This window comes from Petromyzon marinus, chromosome 13 (assembly GCF_048934315.1).
Source record: "Petromyzon marinus isolate PM22_M1 ecotype Great Lakes invasive population chromosome 13, UKy_Petmar_22M1.pri1.0, whole genome shotgun sequence".
In the NCBI taxonomy this organism is placed as follows: domain Eukaryota; kingdom Metazoa; phylum Chordata; class Hyperoartia; order Petromyzontiformes; family Petromyzontidae; genus Petromyzon; species Petromyzon marinus.
The window spans coordinates 2,650,470-2,673,497 of record NC_133679.1 but is presented as its reverse complement, the minus strand read 5'-3'; the positions used below and the strand labels follow the sequence as shown (position 1 = coordinate 2,673,497).

Below are 23,028 nucleotides of genomic sequence, written 5' to 3'. Positions count from 1 at the left end.
TTGCTCTCAAATATTCGGAATCAGCAGTTCCCAAATTTTTTTTTGCTTGTTTATCCCTCTTTTCAAATTTTATGTATGCATGTATGTTGAACTTCTTTCACATCGTATGTAGCCAAACGTGCTTTCATGTGCTTTATCACCGAGCATTATTTTTGATATGCGAAGACAAGGATTGTGTGCACCCTTGTTTTATTTGTACACGAGCGGGAAGTACCCGGCGTTGCTCGGGCGAAAAAGACACACACACATCGATTTACACACACATGGACTTGCACATCGACACACGCATACATTAACTTACACGCATACATCAACTTACACGCACACACATTTTTTTATTTTTACTTACACACACATCCACTCACACACGCACGCATCGACTTACACGCACACTTTTTTTTTAATTTTTCTTCCACACATCGACTCACACACACATCGACTTACAAACACGCATACATCGACTTACATCAACGCAGACACGCACATGGACTCACACGCACACATGGGCTTAGACACATCAATATTAATAGACGAAAAAAATGTGTACATCACACACACACATTGACTAACACATGTAGACTCACACACATCGACACAGACATGCACATGGACTCACACACACACGTGAAAATACCAACCTAATTGTCTACACACACACACATTCATTAACACACACATCGACTGACGCACACAAATATCGACTTGCACACATCGACTCGCACACACACATACATCGACTTATACACACACACGGACGTACACACACACAAATCGTCGCAGACACTCACATGGACTCACGCACACAAGGACATATGCACACACACAATAATAAAAATAATAACCAAGTAAATTGTAAACTATGAGTTGTCTGCACACAAAAATAATTATTTGTATAAAAGCAAGGTGATTACCGTATTTTCCTGCATATAGCCTGCATACGCATATAACCCGCAGACGCATATACCCCGCAAAAATAGTGTTTTGTGTAAAACAAATTTCAGATAGCCCGCACCTCCATATACCCCGCATGCATTCATATATTTAACGTAGTTTCCGCAGCTTTATTCCATCATAATACAAAGTTTACATTTGTAATACATCCCACTATCAATTGTTAACATTAAAATCATAACGTGCACAAAGAAAATAAACTAACCGGAAACGAGTGAACTTAAAACAGTAAATAAGTATCAAAAGTAAATATCCAATAAATAAGTAACACATAACTGGTAAATAAATAAGTGTACTGTTAGGCTTACCAGCATTCGACCTCATCATATTACAGCTACTGCACCGGTAGTTACCCCTGTACAGTTTTAGCACTGGTAGATTTCGCACTGCGCAGACAATAGCGGCACTACAGTAACACCATTGCCTCCCGGCAACAAAGCCATTGGAAGTTTGAAACAAAGCTCATGGTCGCGACTGTATAGTGCACAGCCAATAGCAGCGGCCTAAGGGACTCAGCAATTATTATTCCGCGTCTGATAGACGTTTGTTAAGGCCCTTCCCATTGTGCAATCCATAGCCTCAGCTGAAACTTTCGCACTCCCCTACAGCCACTGAAAGTATTACGGTTAACAAAGTGCGCCCATATTCTTGGTTCTTTCGGTAAAGTCATGTAGAAGGGAAACAATAAAATAATAAAAATATAAAACAATAATTCTCACGACGTTTCGACTGCAACACAAGCAATCATCATGTGTGAAAACCACAAGAAAATTTACGTTAAAAATAACCACCACTTTTTTCAAATTTTCTTGTGGTTTTCACACCTGATGATGATTGCTTGTGTTGCAGTTGAAACGTCATGATAATTTTATTGTTTTGAGTTAAAGCTTTCGTGACTGCAGAGATTCATCTTCTTGGTTCTTTCGGTAAAGTCACGTAGAATGGAAATAAAATAATAAAAATAAGAAAATAATCAAAAGTGCGCCCACTTCAAACATTGTCGTTTTATTATACAAACAATTTGAATAATTTAAAACGTGATAACACGTGCAATTTTAGCGTGAGTGGTTTATTCAGCAGTGCTTGAGTAAGTGTTGCATAGTGGATAGTCCTACCATAAAAAATTTAAACGAGTTATGACATCATTTTTGGGATGGCCCGCACCTCCATATACCCCGCAGGGTCTTGTTTGTAAAAAGTGGTATACCCCGCGGGTTATATGCGGGGAAATACGGTATTTAAAAAATAGGTGTGAATTTGCGTAAGTTTAGTGAAAGAAGCAAGAAAACAAAATAATAGTTGCCTGCACACAAACAATATTGTAAGATTTCTAAGACGATAATGTAAATTATAGGTTTCTTTTGCTACGTGCTTTTAGCGAAAGAAGCAAGAAAAATAAATAATATTAGTCTGCACACAAGAAATATTAATTACATATTTACAATTTGATTATTTAAATAATAGGTTTTTATTTACGTGAGTTTAGCGAAAGAAGCAGTAAAAAGGAAAAAAAAGTTGTCTGCACACAAACTTATTTTTATATTTCCAAACTTATTTTTTTAAATATCAGTTTTCTATGTACGCGAGTTTAGCGAAAGCAGCAAGAAAATATAAGGGGCCGTCCATAAATGACGTCACGCATCTAGGGAGGGGGGGGGTCAGACATTTGTGACGATGTGTGACGGGGTGGGGGGGGTTTGAGAAATGTGACGTCATCAAAATGCGCAACTTTAAATAAATATAGAATTGTTATAACAACACTAATTGTTATAACACTCCTACAACATCAGTGTGCAGCGCCACAGTAAATATGCACTATGGCAATAGTTTAAAGCGATTTGAAGCATGTTTTATTTTCAAAATGGAAATATGGTTTTGGTGGGGGGGGGTTGGCAGATCTTTGTGACATCATATTTGAGGGGGGGTCTTACCTTTTTGTGACGCCGTGTGACGAGGGGGAGTGGGGGGGAAATCGTCCAAAATCGTGTGACGTAATTTATCGACGGCCCCTAACTTAACATTGCCGTGGTGAGGCCTAGTCCTGTGCAAAGCCCCCGGCCTCGCCTAGATTTGCCAGCCAGTCGAGGTGGCACCTTGGCAGGCTGGGGGCTGGGCCGCTCCCCCCGCCCGCGCTTCAATAATACTATCTACGCGCTATAATATTAATATAGTAGTAACTGGACGCATTGGTGTGGGGGGGAAGAAGAGGACATCACACTGTGAAGAATTGACCTCAGCATTGTGTTTTTTTTTTGCATTTGTAACGCGAATTAAAGTTTTTGCCAATCGTGTGTGAGTTGCTAGGGGCAACAACTGTCAGCATTTCGCGTATGCGCAATTGTGTGCTTGTAATTAGATGAAGAAAGTTTTTGCCAATCGTGTGTGAGTTGCTAGGGGCAACAACTGTCAGCATTTCGCGTATGCGCAATTGTGTGCTTGTAATTAGATGAAGAAAAATCGCACTAAATTGTTAATTCAACTACTTTAAAGTTTACGGATGGGAAAACTAAATAGTGCTGGCTCACCACGGGGCTCATGGCGTGGTACCCGGCTACTTTTTCAAAACGTAAACCCCACGGTTTGCGAGCCAAATCCTTTGCAAGCGCGCGTCCACAGCCAGACAGACGGACAATGACGTTTATAGGTAAGATACGTAGTAGCAATTGGTATCTGAGCATAACTCTGGCTACATCTTAATTAACTTTTTTTATAATTAGTACCACATGTGCTGTATAAACATTACTTACTAGAATCACCCAGAAATGTCCGTTCCGCGCGTGAAGTCACTCCACATGAGGCCCACCCCCCTTCATTAAAGTTTATGAGTGGGTGGATTTTTACACTAACGCAGAGGAAGGTTGAGCTGAATAAAATTATTCATTACGCAAAGTCGCTTGAAATATGACGTTTCTTTACAGAAAGTGACTTTAAAATATAAATCTACACAGCACAGTGCTACATCTGTTCGTGACGTCACTGCAAAAGAGGCCCCCAACCCCCTTTATTAATATTCATGCCCGCGTGGAAATTTACACTAACGCACAAGAAGGTCGCGCACTCCACATACCGCACCCCTCCCCTCATTTATAATCATGAGCGGGTGACATCACTCCACATGCCGCACCCCTCCGCAATAACCATGAGGGGGTGACGTCACTCCACATGCCACACCCCTCCCCAGTGACCATTAGCGGGTGACGTCACTCCACGTGGGGCAACCCCCCCCCCCCCTCATTAATAACCATGAGCTGAACAATTTTTCGATTGAATATTTCAGATTTACTACAATATAAACTAATCCTTGGACAGGCAAAAAACCTAGTCATTAATAATGAGACAAGTCATGGGTTAGCTACCACCCATGACTTTTATTTCATATGGCTTGCGGACACAAAAGGCCTACCACTTGTAAACGGCCTGTGAATGATGTCCATCCATCACTTTAGGCATCTTAGGAGCACTTATTGGATACATGAGACTTTTTGAGCTGGCAATGCTGTGTATGTAATTTTAGCACACTGACACCTATTTTCACTAGTTCTGATTATACAATTCATTCGGACCTTTCATGATCTTAAAGCTTATGTCAACTCATGTGCGTCCTGCCTTTAGGGAAAGGTGCACCAGGCACTGCTGCAGTTACAGAGAAGCGTGGAGCAGCACGTTGGGGGAGAGGGCTGCCGACCTTCTGACCCGCGCCAAACGGCTGTGCTGGCACGTGCCTTCCTCCTTATTGGCCGCCTCATGGAGGAGACGGCTAACTTTGAGAGCAACGCCATCGTCAAGCAGTACAAGGTGTGGGCAAGGAGGGGATAGGAAGGGGAAAGAGGGGCATTCAATTATTAGTTATGTCCCCAGCACTTGTTCCTGAAGAGGCTGTAAGATGAGGTAAGATAGGATTGACGTATCAGAGTGGGTTGATTTCAACAGGGTGTGTATTGTTATAATGGAAATATGGAATATCTAAGATGTTACTTTAAAAAAAAACATTGCCAACTGTGCAATCTACATATTGGCATTGGCAAAATTAATTGAGTCCCTCTAGGTAACAAGTGAATTGTATCTTCTCTCCTAGTTGTCATCACTGATTTTATTCTTCCATAAGTGTCTTATAAATCAACGATTACTCATGTCTACATAAAAGGGCTAACGTTAAGGGTGTTTTCAGTTTACATTGGCAAAGACCAATTAACCACTTTGGTATTTTATTTCGATGCCATTGGATATTTGGTGGATAATTCCAAATTGACATTGATGACATTTCAAGGAACATTATTACAAAATTCACGTGCTCGTTTCAATGTACATGGCCTCTCTATATCTTGATCACCAGGAGGTGACCTCCCTCCTTCCTGATTGGGAGGATGGGCATTTTTATCTGGCCAAGTACTATGACAAGCTGATGCCAACAATGACCGACAACCGCATGGAGAAGCAAGGCGACATCATCTACCGCATCGTCTATCACTTTGGGCGGTAACTGCAGCTACCTGACTTTTCCCTGCTATTGGTCAATCTTTACTTCCTTTCCTCTTTTTATTTAGCCAAGTAAAATATTCAACTTATTTTGTCTTCCATTAATCCACTCCACAAACAACACTTTAATGTTCATCCTTTTTTTATATATATTTGTTTTAGTTCTGGACAAAGCTGTACGTCAATTCTTTGCAATGCACAAAACGTCGGTAGAATTAATATTTCAACAGTGTTAGATTTCACAACTTTTCCCACTCACATTAAAGGAACCCCCCAAGTATCAATTAAACTTATTTGATGGCTTTACAATTGTAGTACAATAACACAGGCTTTTAAAATTGTGGTTATCAGTCGTGGCCATGTAGCACCTCCGATGAGCATGGTTGGCTACTTACAGTGCGAAAAAAATGCAACATACGTACATAAATATACAGCTCATGTGCTAAGTCATGCCAGAAATGAACTGTCACAACTGAACCTGATTTTGAACAGCCACCTGAGAATAGGCCAGATTCTCACATAAAGTGATATGGTCTCAGCCTGGTTACCAATACTTGACAAAATGTGGTATTTTTGTCTAAGGAACCCCAATTTGATACTGGCCCGACCTACCAAAGTTTCTCAGGAAAACATGAAATGAATCGCCATTTGGTGCTTGGTCAGAGATAATTATTTGGCCAGAGATCAGAAATGGTTCTATTCATTCTCAAGTGATCTGACTATTACGCTAAATTTGGGATACAGTTTATTTGGCAAAACCTGGATCAAATCCAAAGCCTCCTGATATATTTTGACTTAACTTTTTTGACTGCAGGAATTAATATTCTATGGTTCTTTCGGTAAAGTCATGTAGATTATTTTTCTGTTTACGTGACTTTACCGAAAGAACCATAGAATATGACCTCCTCTGATAAGTTCCTATTTCAAATATAACTACACATCTTTATTAAAATGATAGATAAAAAGAAACACCTGAACAAACTTCCCAAATTGATTGTTACTAAACATTTCTCGAGACAGAAGCATTTGATTATGCTCATGCTGGTTGCTATGAAATGCTATTTAACGCATTTATTTGTATTTTTCCAGGTCCCTTATGTTTGGGAACCAATTCATATACCAGAGCATGCCCAGGCTTCTCTCACTCTGGTTGGATTTTGGAGCCAAGGTCTTCGAGCTTGAGAGAGGTGCAATGCAATTCCTTACCAAAAAGTCACTGCTTTAATATGGAAATTACTTTGATGCATTTCCATCCATCATCAGCGGGAATGTGAGATGTTACTAAAACTAACCATCTTCTGCAACATGGAATTAAAGACCCTTTGACATAATTCTCAGAAATAGTTCGTACCATGCCTATATTATACCCGATATCCCAAATGTAATAAAAAATCAGTCTGCTTTCTCAATGAAGCAATGGGCTGTGCGCATCTGCCCTGACAACTCTGAATCGGTGAGAGAAATTTTACCTCAAATTTGCAGTGTCCAGTCTTTCTATAACACAGTCGTGCTTTATCTAGAGAATATTTAAATACATTTCATTCATTTATTTTTTGTGCAGGTATCTGAAACATCTTCATGACCTTATTTAAAAAAAATCGTCATTAAAACAACACATGCAGACACATGCACATGCGCAGAAAGAAATACCTCCCTCATTTAGTCTTTCTTGGAGCAAGTACTCAACGAGACATACAAGAGGGTGGTGTGGTTGACACCATGCTCCTCTCATTGATTGGTGGCTAGGCTGTACTCAGCAGCTCAAATGTGCAGTTTCTGACCTGTCACTTCTCTCTTTGCCAACCCATACCATTTCACACATTTCTACCTCCAGGCAACCGCTCAGAGCGTCAGCATCTGCCTGTTGCAGCCGACTTGGCCAAGATTATCAAGATCATGACGGAACACACACAAAAGCTGGCCCCCTACCAGTTCCTCACTGCCTTCTCCCAGCTCATCTCACGCATCTGCCACCCGCACGCAGCCGTTTGTGCTGCTTTACAGGCTATCATTGTTAAGGTGCTGACACGCTACCCACAGCAAGCCTTATGGATGATGATGGCTGTCTCAAAGGTGAGGATCTATTCCTTCCATCGTCCTCGCCTTCATACTACATCATTCTCTTTTATTATGCTTTCATTCTCGCCATCCATAAACTTTATAAAGTAATAACGATAATGATTTGGTTCAATTGTTTTATAATCATGTGATAGCATGTGGAAGGAAAATCGAGTGTTTGGGGTAGTAATGGTATAACACAAAAAAATTTAAATGTCACAAACTACTTCGAAACAATAGAGACGTCAACTTGAGTGTTGAGAGGGGTAATATGTGTTACTGTATGGGTCAAAGAGGCTTGGCTTTACAAAATTAACAAGAAAAACTGCAATGTGAGGGAGCATCTTGAACGTCCAAAATAAATTGTGGCAAGCACAGGAGATATAATCAGGAAGAAGTTGCAATGGGTGGGCCATTTTTATGCAAGAATGGAATATTAAATGTCATGTTACTATGACAGGCATTGGGTTTGGAACTCAGCGACTTAAAGAAAGACTCAACGCCAGACAGTGAGATGCTGTAACAATGGACTTTTGTAGGACGTGTGTTCACTTTACAGCAGTAGCAAAATGAAGTAAGCAATAGTATTGTGTGGTGGCATTAACCACATGGGCTGTTATTGATATTGCTTCCAATACCATTTCCCTACAGTTCCCATGTGTTATAATTGTGGCCACATCCTTCTTTGTCCCCCTTATTAAATGTCCACAGTCGTCACATGCCGCACGCGCCGAGCGCTGCAAGGCCATCTTCGGCAAGGCGGTGCAGGTGGATGGCTCCCTTAGAAAGTTCATCCGAGATGGCACATCGCTGACCGACCTGCTGCTCGAGCTCTGCAACAAGCCAGTCAGTACCACCAAAGGAACTTTATGATAATTTAAGGCCTCAATACAGGCAGACCTCGCTTAGCATGGCCCCATAGAACGTTGTTTTGTTATGGTGCTCTTTGTCCTGGAGAACATTTTTTCTTCGAAGAAATATAAAGAAAAAAAATCTACAAAGTGCGAGCGAGAACACGCAGCAGTGCTGGCCGAGGAAATGTAGAAATAATGTCAGGAATGCATTCCCATATATACTATGGAATAATTACCGCTTTTAGCGCTGATTCGATAGGCACTCACTTCTCCAGGAATGCATCTTGAGCGCTAAGCGGTCTACAAATAACAGGGCTAGAGTGGAGCCGGAGTAGGTGATAGATGGACTATATTCGGAAGGGGTATGAGTTGAAAGAGAATTCGGAGAAATATATAGAGACAGCATGTGTGTAATGTACTCACCGCAAAGGTCTCACCCACTGGTCCCCCCTCCCCCAACTACTACATCACATTATGCAAAGGATACATGGTGAGCAAGATTGTTACCTTGATTAACTTTATTTAAAAGTAGTCAATTACCACTTTTAATATTAATCCTCAATGATGTGGCAGGCTGAATTAAATTAGCTCATAGCTTGTATTAGGCCAAAGGTCCTGCTCTAATGGAAACCTCATCCCTAATTTAGGTTGGGCTACCATTTATACAGGAAATAACCCAATGGAATGATATATACATTTGATGAGCTCGGCCAAATTAGTTTTTGTGAATATTTTCACTGCTGGAATTTTTTGTGGTGACATTCCATCCTAATCATGAATTGTTTTTTTTTGTTAAGAGTTTGCATCACAGCCATTGCTGTTGAGGGGCACCACCTCACCATCAATCCCTTTCTCTGCAAGAGCCCATAGCAATTGTCAGTCAACTGATCTCATTAGCTATTGATGTCAATAAATGTATTGTCACGTGATGAGCCTATACCACCACACCTGATAGGCATTTGTTGTAATTTCACCACCATTCTAGGACTGCGATCAATGATGAGGACCACTCAGAGCTAGTTTGAGCATGATTTGCCGTCATAGATTCATTGGCACACTTGGTTCTGTATAATTGCAGTGGTTCTGACCCTTAATGAAAATGTTAATTCGCTTGGCACCTGTCACCCTCGCTGTAATGAGAATTACTGAACAGTGCTACCACCCACCCACCAGCCTGGTTCTAATTGTCACTGTCTCCATCTCCCTTCTCTCACTGTTCAGACAATGGACAAGCAGACCACGATGTCCATGAATGTAAACTTCCGTGGGCTGAAGCGCTTGGTCGATGACACCAACTTCAGCAATGTGCTCATCCCGCTGCAGGCTGTCATGACGCCCACGCTGCCATCGACACCTGGGGGCCACGCAGACCATGACCCTTTCCCTGGCAACATGGCCTATATCGTGGGCTTCCATGACCCGGTGCAAAAACTTTTTCGTGGATATATTTTTTTTGCTAAGACATTTCTGAACTGGTTGATTCGACTATAAATTGCAGTAATAGCATACCAGCCGTTTGCAGCATGTTTTGAGTGCAACTATAATATCGCCATCTTCAGCACATCTCTATCCATTAATTACATTATATGTTATATATTATGACAGGATTATTTTGAGTAACAGTATCTTTTACAGTATACCTGTTCAGTACACCTGTTCATGAGGCTATCCACATATACAAACAGACAATTTCAACCGAGAAGATGGATTCTGGCTTAGCAATCATTGGAAGGATTTGATAAACCATTTTGGGGCTTAATTGATTGTTCACGCTTACGGTGGCTGTCAGACCGCAGCCATTATTTTCGTCTCCCGCCTCCTTTTCCGAACATAGATGGACTCGTCCATCTGAACAAACTGTAAAAACGCTCTCCGTGTTGCTAACGTTAAAATAGCCGCCACTTTTTTCAAATTTTCTTGCTGTGGTTTTCACACCTGATGATGATTGCTTGTGTTGCAGTCGAAACGTCTTGAGAATTTTATTGTTTTATATTATTATTTTATTGTTTCCCTTCTACGTGACTTTTCCCGAAAGAACCAATAATATATATAGTACACCTGCAGTTAATCAATAAGCTTACAGGATACAGCTTGTATATAGTGTAGATTTAATTGCTATGCATCATTGATACATGATTATATACAACGTGGGTAATTTATAACATGCACTTGTAGAGATTGGAAAACATTCGAGTACACTTATTTGACGAATGCACTAAGGATGTTAAACACACTTTAAAATGATAAATATTAATTTTCATAGAATCTTTTTAAATGCATTTGAGTCTGCAAATATACTATAGCATATTAAATAAACTGGAGAATATATTAGCATGGTTGGCTATGTACAGTGCGAAATAAGTTAAACATTCATGATTTTCTTTGGTTCTTTCGGTAAAGTCACGTGGAATGAGAATAAAATAATAAATTGATAAAATAACACAATAAAATTCTCACGACGTTTCGGCTACAACACAAGCGGCCTTCATCAGGTGAAGGGACGAGACTGGAGGACAGCGCTGGAGCGAAAAAAAAACTGTCTGGAGGACAGCGCTGGAGCGAAAAAGCAAAGCATGGCTTTTTCGCTCCAGCATGGCTTTTTCGCTCCAGCGCTGTCCTCCAGACAGTCTCGTCCCTTCACCTGATGAAGGCCGCTTGTGTTGTGGCCGAAACGTCGTGAGAATTTTATTGTGTTATTTTATTTTATCAATTTATTATTTTATTCTCATTCTACGTGACTTTACCGAAAGAACCAAAGAAGACGAATCCTTGCAGTCACGAAAGCTTTAAATCATTCATAATTTATCATTTAGTTTCAGTCAAAATCTTAAAGGCATGAAAATGTTTAACAATACACTTTCATAATAGTAATGATGCTAGTTGTAATAGAGTTTTAGATCAACTACCATGACATTAAAATGGAACTATGACTGCCTTTTCTGTGCCAGTGGTTTGTTAACGGAGATGGCATTCCGTTTGTTAACTAACAGGTGGAGGTACTGTCCTCGCTCCAGAAACCCAAGAAGATCTGCATTCGTGGCAGTGATGGCCGGTCCTATCCGATGATGTGCAAGCCCAAGGATGACCTACGCAAGGATTGCCGCCTTATGGAGTTTAACTCGCTCATTAACAAGGTGACCTTCATAAATTAATAACAAGAGTGGAAGGGTAGTACATGAACCCATACATACATACATAACACAAACAAATATACCCGTGTAGCCTTAACACACTGTTAGGGCAAGTGCTTTTCGCAAGCACCTATGAAGACCGGCACAGTACACGAGGGGGTGGGTGGTTTGCACCATGCCAGACCGCCTTTGTTCCCCCAGATGTTTTTACGCCCCACACCAGATACTCATTTTGAGGCTTTGTCGACCTAGGGGAGGCTCATCACTGGTTCAAATAATTTTCACTGGTGTCGGCCATGAGCGGGAATCGAACTCGGGTCGCCCACACACACACACGTACATAAACATATGCACAGAATTGTAATGCACATTTTTTTCTGCCTTGAAATTGCGCTATTTTATTTTCACTTCGTGCAAGATGTCTGGTTGTTCAAATAATTTTTACCCAACTTTTGCATTTGGTGACCATCGTTTTTAAGCACACTTTTAGTCTGATACTGTGGTGGATCAGCATCATGTGATGTGGCTTAATGACATCATCAAATAGTTGTCTATAATGGAGCATCCTGATGCAATTTGGTAAAATTATTTCCTGATGCAATTTGGTAAAATTATTTTCATTGTTCTCAACAGCAGGCTAAATTGTGTTCTTAAAGGTTTTTTTAATGCTTGCTTTTTGCAAGATTTGATAATTATTTTATCAATTGGACCAGTTTACTCTCGCGTAGGTCCGTAAGAGTCATACAACTTCATACCAACCCTTTATTTACATTAGATACTTTTCTAGAGTTTGTTTAATCCACTGCTACATACATACGGACAGGCAAACGGTGATATGGAAAGATATATAACATTAACGCTATAAACCTGATTTGGAATGGGGTAAAAATGGGCTATAAGTAGCTAGGTGGTCATTTGTGCGAGCTTGTGTGCGTACCGTGCCCGGTAGCGTTTAGCGCGCTCCTCTATGAACCTGGCAGGCTCACGGCCGACACCAGTGACGATTATTTGAACCTATCCTGGGGCTCCCCTAGATCGGCTTAGCCTCAAATGAATACATGGTGCGGTGTGTAAACTTTGCCACTGGGGAGATAAGGCGGCCGGGCGTGGTTGTAGACATCCACCCCCCCTCGTGTGCCACATTGCCGGCCTTCATAGGTGCTCTGGTAACAGCACTTGCCCCAACAGTGCATTTAGGCTATACTGGGGGGATCTTTGTCTTTGACAGTGCCTGCGCAAGGACGCCGAGTCCCGGCGACGTGACCTTCGTATTTGCACTTACGCTGTGATTCCCCTGAACGAGGAGTGCGGCCTGGTGGAGTGGGTCAACAACACCGAGAGCTTACGCACGATCGTCGACATCCTCTACAATGAGAAGGGTGAGTGTCCTCTTAAAAAAACACAGGCTTGATGCTAGTACTTGGGTGAGTTCTTAAAGTTTTGATTTTTAAAATCGCCTTTTGGTTCAACTGTGCGAAAAATTAGCTTGAAAACAAAAAGCTTAGTTTTTACTCGCACCCTGTATACTGAATACAAGTCGTGTTTCTTTGAAGAGGATGAAACGTTTGGGTTACAGTTTATTGTGTAATTTTTTTCATATTTTAATTAATGCACATTTTTCATTTTCAAAGACATAAAAATTGTAATGACTCAATAAGATTTAATATAGCCTTAATTTAGACTGATGAGTCGTGATTAGCATTTACAAAATACCATACCCCTTCCTAATTGGTACATTTAATTTTACAGCACTAGCTTCACCCACTGCTGAAAACATTACTTGGACTTATACTAAAACTTATTTGTATTACCAAATGGTATTAGTCTTTTACCAGATGTGTTTTTAAATCCCCCAAAAAGGAATTATGCATTAATTTGACTAAATTCAAGCTGGCACCTCTCAATCAAGGCAAGGCTTTTGAAATGTACAGAAAACACGTTCCACATCTCAGGGGAGACATTACTAATGGTGCTTTTATCATATAAAAAAATATCTCTAACATTATGACAGGGTCCTTAAATAATATGCTTTTGGTATTTTGAATTTGGAAGTAAATCCAAGTGGCCAAATACTCAAACTAATTTGACGCGCAGTCCTACTTATACCACTTCTTGTGGATGTTCACCATGTAATACTTTTGTAATAAAAAAATAATAGTGATGATGTATAACTGTGCTGAAGAACAACATATTTGGGTCTACACATCACACACAGCCACTAGTTTCCGGAAACTAAAAAAACTGTATAGAGGGATTGGGTGGCTTTTATGACAAAGTAGAGAGGGTTGGGGTATTGGGGGTGGGCATAACGAATATCAAAACCCTTTCTACGCGCACCGTTACGTTTCTCTCCGCTTCTGCAGGTATTGGCCTTACCATGTCCGAGGTAAGCAAATGCATCTTGCCCATTGAAACACCGCTGGAACAGAAGCTGAGCATGTACCGTGACAAGCTGCTGCCACCTCACCCGCCTGTCTTCCATGAGTGGTTCCTGCGCACCTTTCCAGACCCCACCAGCTGGTGACTATACAAACTCCTCATACATATCTACAAATTCACCTCCCTATATATAACTATAAGTACATAAAACAGGTTTGCACTACCATGCAATTGTTAAAAAGATGAGTTCCTGGTGCAGTGGTATGGTGACCTCTGGGGTGATAAAAGCACCAATTCATGTGTTGTCCTGGTGAGACCACCCCCTCGTGTACTATATCAGATATCATAAGTTTGTTAAGATTTTGTCATTCCAATGATATATGCAGGGCAAAACACTATGTTTTGTCTTGATTTGAAGCTTTCGTGACTGCAGTAATCCATACTCTTTGGTTCTTTCGGTAAAGTCACGTAGGTATAAAATAAAATAAATCACGACGTTTCGGGCGCAACACAAGCGTCCATCATCAGGTGATAAAGCATGGTCTGTTGCTGAGGCAGACTGTTTTAAAAGATTTGAAATTAGCATGTAAAAGTCGAGGAGGCCCACCCTCCTTAGCTTACTTTTACATGCTAATTTCTCACATTAACATCATGCTAATCCCTCACATTAACATAGCCACTTCTGTACCCTCGTCGAGGAGGCTGCTCTTGTATCTTACAGTTACACGCTAATTTCTCACATTAACATCACTAGCCCCGGCCACTTCTTTATGACCCTTGAGCTATACCCATTTCAAACCTTTTAAAACAGTCTACCTCAGAAGCAGACCATGCTTTCCCACCTGACGTGACTTTACCGAAAGAACCAAATACTATGTTTTGTATATAATGGTGTTCATCATACCTGTCAAACCCTTATCAGTGCCTACCTTATTGCAGACCAATTCAGACCTTATTGGTTACCCCGTGCCCTTATAAATCTCAGCGTTCATCCTACAAAGTCCCATCACAAGGGAGAAAAACATAGGCAAAAAAATTGCCTGTATTGAAACAGCTGTATGCTGTATGGACCTGGAAACTCAATATCCCTGTTCAAGAATACAGGTAAACTGTATGGGTTGACAGGTATTGTTCATGTGCATATGCAGGTGTGCATATGACACCGTGTGCAGATACTGTGATGTGTGTGTGTGTGCACCCTATGTGCATGTGTGCAAAACAGGTACAGTAGCCGCCTGGGCTACACCCGCTCCACGGCTGTCATGTCCATGGTGGGCTACGTGCTGGGGCTGGGCGACCGCCATGGCGAAAACATTCTCTTTGACTCTCTCACTGGCGAGTGCATGCATGTCGACTTCAACTGCCTCTTCAACAAGGTGCTTCTGGGTGTTGGTGGCACACGGGCTAAATTGGGTGGTATCTTGGTATTTTTTGTTTTGGTTATGCTTGTGGAGTGTTATTACATGGTGGGTACAGGAGGTGCTATGGACCTGGTGATCCAGGTTCAGTTTTTTTACTTGAACTTCACCAGTAGCACTTGGTATTTGATTCTTTTTTGGACCTTCCATAAGTTGAGTTCTTATTTTTGTGTGCCAACAGTACCAGTAAGAAAATAACGTGGCCAGCTTTGGTGTTGTTTAATTTTATTTCTATTGTATTGCAGGGGTTGGCTCTTGTGGTATTGTGGTTGTTATGTTGGGGTAGTAGTTATAATAGTGGTGGGCCGCCGCCTCCGCTCTCGGGGGTCCGCACAGGTGGCGTTCAGCGCCGCGTCCTTCGCCTGCGCATGGTTTTTATTTCTGCGTCCGCGTCAACTCGGGACAGTTTTTCCCGTGATGGCGTGGAGGAGGCCGTGATGGCGTGGAGGAGGCCGTGATGGCGTGGAGGAGGCCGTGATGGCGTGGAGGAGGCCGTGATGGCGTGGAGGAGGCCGTGATGGCGTGGAGGAGGCCGTGATGGCGTGGAGGAGGCCGTGATGGCGTGGAGGAGGCCGCGATGGCGGGGAGGAGGCCGCGATGGCGGGGAGGAGGCCGCGATGGCGTGGAGGAGGCCGCGATGGCGGGGAGGAGGCCGCGATGGCGTGGAGGAGGCCGCGATGGCGGGGAGGAGGCCGCGATGGCGGGGAGGAGGCCGCGATGGCGTGGAGGAGGCCGCGATGGCGTGGAGGAGGCCGCGATGGCGGGGAGGAGGCGGCGATGGCGGGGAGGAGGCCGCGATGGCGTGGAAGAGGCCGCGATGGCGGGGAGGATGCCGTGATACACTCACGCTTACATTGACTCATCATACACTGACTCACTGACACATCATACACTGACTCACTCACACATCATACACTCACTCATACACTGATTCACTCATACACTCACTCATCATACGCTGACTCACTCACACATCATACACTAACACTGAGTCACTCACACATCATACACTGGGAGTGTCATGCTGCAAGTTTGGTCGTACATGTTATGTATATCGTTTATTCTTAAATTTTAATCACATTTCCTATGATTACTGTTGTTACATTGTTTTTATATCTTTATTTTGGTGATTTCGAAAACATGGTTAAGCCATGTTTCTTGCGGAAGTGTGGAGTTGGCCTGATAACTTTAATCTAAATTGTCATATGGTTATTGTTTGACTTGCATCACACTGGGATTTTTGCACACAGCGTTGTAATACGGTGTTTTTTTTCTGGAAGATTTGCTGGTTTATCCAGGATGTTTCTGTTGCGCGTCGTCGCTTTAAGATGTTCTCTGGAAGGGTACCAAGTTACTCTATTAGTAACGTGCATCGCTACAGTAAATAACAATCATGAAAACTACCATCATGTGTCCATGGTTCACAGCTGACCCTTCGCCCCCCCCCCCCCCCCCCCCACTTTTTAATCATCCCACCTTTTCCATGTCATCATCCTGAATTCTTTAATGGTGTGCGGAACACGTGTTGGCATGCAGGGCCTGACGTTTGGTGTTCCGGAACTGGTCCCGTTCCGGCTCACTCACAACATGGTGCATGCCATGGGCCCCATGGGGCTGGAGGGACTCTTCCGGCGTGCCTGCGAAGTTACCATGCGGGTTATGTGCGACCAGAGGGAGTCCCTCATCAGGTACATTTGCCTCTTAGAATGTGGTGGCATTTTGGTGCTTCTCTGGATTTTGACTTGCCTTCCTCGCACCCCCAACCTGATTACTGGGTTCACAAGTATTTAATTTAAAAAAATTTAACATAAAAGTATGATTTTTCATTATTTTTCAAATAATGATTATTTTATACGTATCTTTATTGTTACTGCAAAACTATATTCTTTCAATATTTAATAAAACCATAATGCTGTAGTGAGTAATAAACGGGAGGAAGCTTTCTCTGAGGCAACACTTTATTACAACTTGGCAACTACAATACAAGGGGTAATGGCCCCTTCACCCGATGTGCTATGTCGCCGGCTAGCTCGCCTCTTGGCTATCCCTACAGCTACCCTGCCGGGGGGGGCTTGAGTCTTCTCTGACGGCTTCACTGGTTATAAGCTCGGAGCTTCACTGGTACAGCTCCAGCCTCACCCTAGCCAGGGGTTAGGCTTTGCCCACAGGGCTCTTCTCTTCAGGGCTCCAGGTTGGTCTTTAGCCAGATGATACTGAGCTGAGCTGTTCAGAACCCTGGCTTATATACAGGGTTCCGGTTCACTCCGCCCCTAGCCACGCCTCCCTTCCAGAATCTTTTCGAAGGCCCTGGAGAATGACCTCATCCCCCAGTCCCCTTCTGGGGGCCTGGGGTCCCAACCGTTGATCCTGATGCTTCCCCCCAGGGATTGCCTAGGGCCAACTGCCCATCATCACTCTTGAGCAGGTCCGGCCTCCCTTCTGCTCTCTACTGGCCTGAGGTAGTACTGCCGACTATGAGTCGTGGCGATCGTGGCCAACCGTGCCACTACAATGCTTTAGTTTTTAGCCAATTTTAATGCAAGATGCAATGATTAATGGGATGTATATATTTAGTTTTAAAGTATAACTCTTCACATGCCATCCTATTTTCCACAAATGCTATTCAGGGAATCTGGGATTCTTTCCATTTTTGGCCGATCCAGAAGGATTTACTGATAAAACAGACGAATAAGAATTAATTTTAGTCTTGGGAACACCAAGATGAAAATGTGCAATGCACCACACCTTCCTCTTGTGTACAACAGGTTTAGGACCATAAACACAAAGTGAAAACAGACCACAGGAGTGTTTAAGACAAAGATGAAGTGACCTCGGCATTAATACAATTATTTGTAATGAATACAAAAATAAAAGTTATACGTAAAGATGTAATCACCACCATTGGCATTATGTCACTGCACACACACACACACATTGCTGAAACCCCCATGGAAAATGAACATTGCACGCATACGTGTATATTTTCCATGGGTGCCAGTGTGCTGAAGACGTTCATCCATGACCCGCTGGTGGAATGGAGCCGACCGTTACATGGGTCTTGGCGTGGTTCGGCCAACGAGGCTGGGGAAGTGGTCAACGAGAAGGTGTGAACGCACATACAGTTCAACACATAGTAGTTAGTAGTACTAGGCTTTTGCGACCAATATCATCCATAATAGAGGGGTTAAACCCACCATCACCACCCGACAGTCAATTGGTAAGGTTTCTCACGTAAACAAAACGTGCCAATTAGTTACTACTTCAGCACACCGGTGTGTTGGAGAGTAAACCCACAATATTAACACAAAAACATTTATATTGTTACACTTGCACACCAGCATGTTGGCAGTAGGCTATTCACCCAGGGAGGTACAAAAGCCCCCATCCTAAGATGTTATTTATCATAATCAGAATATTTATTTGTACTGGAGGAATCCGATGAGCTATAAACCTCTTTTCCACAGATGTTCACTGATTTTGCTTCGATTTGGTTATGCCTATTCCAATGTATTGTCTTTTGACTGTAATGCACTAAGGAAGAAGATGATGCCTGTATCATGGGACCTCCTTTGCCAGTACCAAAATATGAGAATAGGTTTTCCCCTTTTTTCTTGCAACAAAACAGGTTAATGCAGACATGATTCCTTGTAAAAGGTTTCAGTTTGGTGTTTTAACATCTAAACACCTGTTTTGTTGCCAGAAAAAAGGGGAAAACCTATTCTCATGATGCCTGTACTGATGTCTTACACTTGGCGTACCTGGGTAAAACAGTTGTGCATTTTATTTCAGAGGCCTCCACACATAATAAACCACTGGGAGTCTGTATCATCGGCATGTGCAACATTTGGGGTTGCTGCATTAGCATCTAGCCACTTTTACAATCCATCTGAACAGAGATTGTGGTTTTAAATAATTTGCTATAGATATCACATCTTGTACAGGCTGATCCCTTTTCTGACTTGGCTGTTTTTTTGTACATGTATTCCGTATGTTTTCTGAGATAGTTTGTTTTTCTTAATGTGACGGCAAAGCGCTTGCCAGGATTGCAGGCTGGGTGTTTTCCATTGTTAGGCGTTTGCACAAACATTTTAACCATGTAACTATTTTACCCCCCCCCCCCCACAATTTGATTCGAGAATACATTTATTTAATTTGTAATGACTCATTTTATTTTCTGCCTCATGTTCTGTCTGAACTGTCTTATTGTTTTATTAGCCTCAATGTAATGTTTGAAAATCATTTGCATGAAAACAAATTTCTAAGATGCAATGAATTGATAAATCGTAATATAACTTATACATTCAATTATATAAAAATAAAAAGCACCCCCTGTTAGTCTGAATAGAATATTGGGCAAGTACTCTTAGTAAGACATGCACTGACCCTTGAACGCAACAATAAGTATGTACTCTTTGGTTCTTTCGGTAAAGTCACGTAGATAGAAAAATAACTAATAAATCACGACGTTCCGATAGCAACACAAGCCGTCGTCTTCAGGTGAAACAACACAGCAAGGCGGACTGCTGAGGCAGGAGGAAATGTAGCGAGAGAGTCACCACAACTAGAAGCTACATACGCCTCTGGTGGGCACAACCCAAGGGCAAGTGGGCGGGGCTAGGGATGGAATTTGCAAGTAAATACAAGATCGTGATTTATTAGTTGTTATTTTTTTTCTATGTGACTTTAACCGAAAGAACCAAAGAGCAAATTCCTGCAGTCACGAAAGCTTCAAATCAAGAATAAGTATGTAACTATTAACTTTTATATGCCCCAAGCAACTGAGCACCAATTGGTTGAGAGGTGGAATGTGTGTGGAGTCATGAGTTGTATCTTAATATTTTCATGGCACTTAATGCAATATTACACCTCGAAGTAATTGCAAAATGGTTTAACATATTAACCAAATAGCTGCAAAATATTTAACCTTGACAAAAACACATTACAATGAAGTAAACATTAAGTATATTTCCTCATACAATGCACACGTTGTTGTCTGTGGGGTCGTGACCCTGTAGGCAAAACAGATTGTGCAGGACATCGAGCAGCGCTTGCACGGCGTGATCAAGAACCCCAACAACAGAGTGCGTGGCTTGCCGCTATCCATCGAGGGCCACGTGCATTACCTAATCCAGGAGGCCACCAATGAGAAGCTGCTCTGTCAAATGTACCTTGGTTGGGCTCCTTTCCACTAGGACGGTGATCAGGTAACCTCCAACCATCGACCACCTACCCAACATGGACTGTCTACCATCCATCATGACTTGCCAACCGTCCAAAATGAGCCGACTTAAATAACTTGTCCTTGAACTTTTAAAATGGCCTTTTGTCATGGACCACCTGCTTTCTGGTATGACCTACATTATGCTCATTTTTGAGCTCAACAATGTAACTGAAACATTTTATATGTCCCAATCTGTCCCACTCATCACCAAATCTGCAATATGAAGTACCTTTCTCCAACACAGGCTGTCTACTGAATAAAATAACCTCGCAACTGGCAATTCAATCAATTGTCTCAAATTGAGGTTGCGTTTCAATACATTTCAAATACATTATTAAGAATTCTGTTGTCATTACAACTATACAGGCAGACTTTGCTTAGCGTGATCCTGTAGAATGCTGATTTGTTATAGCCCTGTTTGTCTTGAAGACATTTATTTACTAAAAAGAGTGTAATAATTTTTTTTGCAAAAATCTTCTCCAGGACAAAGTGCTTACGAGTGAGAACATGCAGCAGTGCTGGCTGAGAAAATGTACCCGCCCCCATGAATCGCTCAGCCAATGAGAGCGACGCACGCTCTGAGCCAACCGGGACCCCCACCTCCTGCGATTCACTTAACACGATTCGTGGTAAAGGTTACATGAAAACACTTTTATTGGTTTAACCAGGTGAGAACTCACGAGATCAGGATTAAAGTCTCAGGCACTACCTAAAAGAAACCTTGCCACAACATTTTAGATTGAGGGCATCACTGGAGCTCTTCTGAAAATGACCTGGATTTGGGAGCGCAGCTCCAACCTAGTCTTCCATCACTGCATTGTACAAGTACAGTACATATACTTACTGGAGTTATACATTTTAGTGAAATATTTACTACCCGTATCATTATTATTAGCGTTATTACCGACACTGAAATGAAGCCCTCATATATTGCTCATATTAAAGAAGTAACACTGTCGGGAACGCATCCCTATACAGTGTTACCTCGGTATACAGCGTTAATTAGTTCCAGAAGGTAGGACTTATACCGAAAATGACGAATACCAAACAATTTTTTCCCATAAGAAATAAAGGGAAAGGAAATCATCCGTTCCAGAGTATAATAAATTATATTTTATATGGCATATTATACATTCATGGGGTTGTATACAATAATTTAGACACTAATTACTAAAATGCATACATAAATTATAAATGCATAAATAAATTTAAATAAAAATAAAATTTTACATTACTTTACCTTACTGAGAGGAGTTGATAGCTTATGAGGATGGTGGTGAGGAAGGGGAGGAGGAAATGTTATTTTTTGGAAGGAGAGTCCCCTTCCATTAAAACTTCAGGAAGCTGAAATTCTGGGGGGGTTCTTTCTCTTTTCTGTCTTTTTTCTTGACTTGGACCTGGTCGAGGCTCACCAGGTTCGAGTTTTACTAAAAACCTGTCCATTGAAGTTTGTTTTTGCCTTCTTCTAAGAATGTTCCTGAAGTGTGACATTGTCTGGTCATTCCACACAATACTGTTACGGCTTGTTAGAGCCGTAACAGTATTGTATACGTGGGTACTGTATGCGGTGACTCATCCCGACCCATACAAGTTCTAGCAAGCGAGGCGTCGTATCCCAAGCAAGACGTCGTATCCCAAGCAAGACGTCGTATCCCAAGATATTTTTTTCGTTAAAACACGACGTGTACCAAATTCGACGTATTCCAAAGCGGGTCGTATACCGAGGTACGACTGTATACACTGGTGTAATGACCCCTTTTCGTGCTGATTCGATTAGCGCTCACTTCTCCAGGAAAGCACCTTCAGTAAGCTCAGCTAGGTCTGCCTGTAACATGTTACGTATCATTTCATTTTTGAGGTTGCCACTGCATTTGACCTATTCCAAAGTAGGTATTTAAATAGAGAAATGCATTGGAGAATGTTTCATTAATGTATTTTTAATTCACTTGAATATGCTCATTATTTGGAAAGACTACATTTTGTATATATGCATTCATCACTACGACTGTACATCTGATGAAAATAAATAATAAATCTGACAGCCTTTTTTTTGCCTTCTCATAACAAAGGTTATAATCATAACTTTTTGTATACTTTTTGGCAAGAATGTGTGAAGTGAGAAATGCATTAAAAGACATTACGGTCATTAAGCATTGTGAAATGCCTGCACCAGGGCCACGTCGTCCTCCAGCCCCCACACTCAATGGGACCAGAGTGAAGCTGGAGAATCGTAGGGAAAATCCAGGCACATCATCTGCTCGTGAGTCGACGAGTGCCAGCCCACGAACAAAATGATGGCTGCCCGAGTTTAAGTTCATGCACCTTGATGCAGAACAGATGGACGACCCGTAACGCTCCCAATGCCCATAAGCTGTTTGGTTGACCCACTTCTTGCTACCACTGGTGGTGTGGATCCCTCCTGCCCAAGTGCCCTTCTTGCAAGGAAAATTGACCTCGCCTTTCACTGGTGAGCATTGCCCCGTTGATCCACATCACTTTTCTTTTTATCAAGTTCCCCATAAAGTGACAAATCCCTCCTT

General features: G+C 42.0%; 1 protein-coding gene across 7 annotated transcripts in view; it reads left to right on the top strand.

The window, feature by feature from the left end:
• ATR (ATR checkpoint kinase) overlaps positions 1 to 22,527 on the top strand; it is a 67,776-nt gene extending 45,249 nt beyond the window's left edge. For 6 of the 7 annotated variants that reach the window (XM_076066710.1, XM_076066711.1, XM_032953904.2 and 3 more), the window contains exons 37-49: positions 4,564 to 4,746; positions 5,285 to 5,427; positions 6,517 to 6,614; positions 7,262 to 7,500; positions 8,197 to 8,331; positions 9,561 to 9,761; positions 11,330 to 11,473; positions 12,699 to 12,849; positions 13,834 to 13,990; positions 15,072 to 15,225; positions 16,804 to 16,955; positions 18,266 to 18,371; positions 20,283 to 22,527. In XM_076066710.1, the coding sequence (XP_075922825.1) occupies positions 4,564 to 4,746; positions 5,285 to 5,427; positions 6,517 to 6,614; positions 7,262 to 7,500; positions 8,197 to 8,331; positions 9,561 to 9,761; positions 11,330 to 11,473; positions 12,699 to 12,849; positions 13,834 to 13,990; positions 15,072 to 15,225; positions 16,804 to 16,955; positions 18,266 to 18,371; positions 20,283 to 20,459 (2,040 nt within the window). In that variant the 3' untranslated portion in view covers positions 20,460 to 22,527. The remainder of the gene's footprint in view (positions 1 to 4,563; positions 4,747 to 5,284; positions 5,428 to 6,516; positions 6,615 to 7,261; positions 7,501 to 8,196; positions 8,332 to 9,560; positions 9,762 to 11,329; positions 11,474 to 12,698; positions 12,850 to 13,833; positions 13,991 to 15,071; positions 15,226 to 16,803; positions 16,956 to 18,265; positions 18,372 to 20,282) is intronic. The other variant, XM_032953905.2, reaches the window with a different exon arrangement.
• Positions 22,528 to 23,028: the final 501 nt, after the last annotated feature.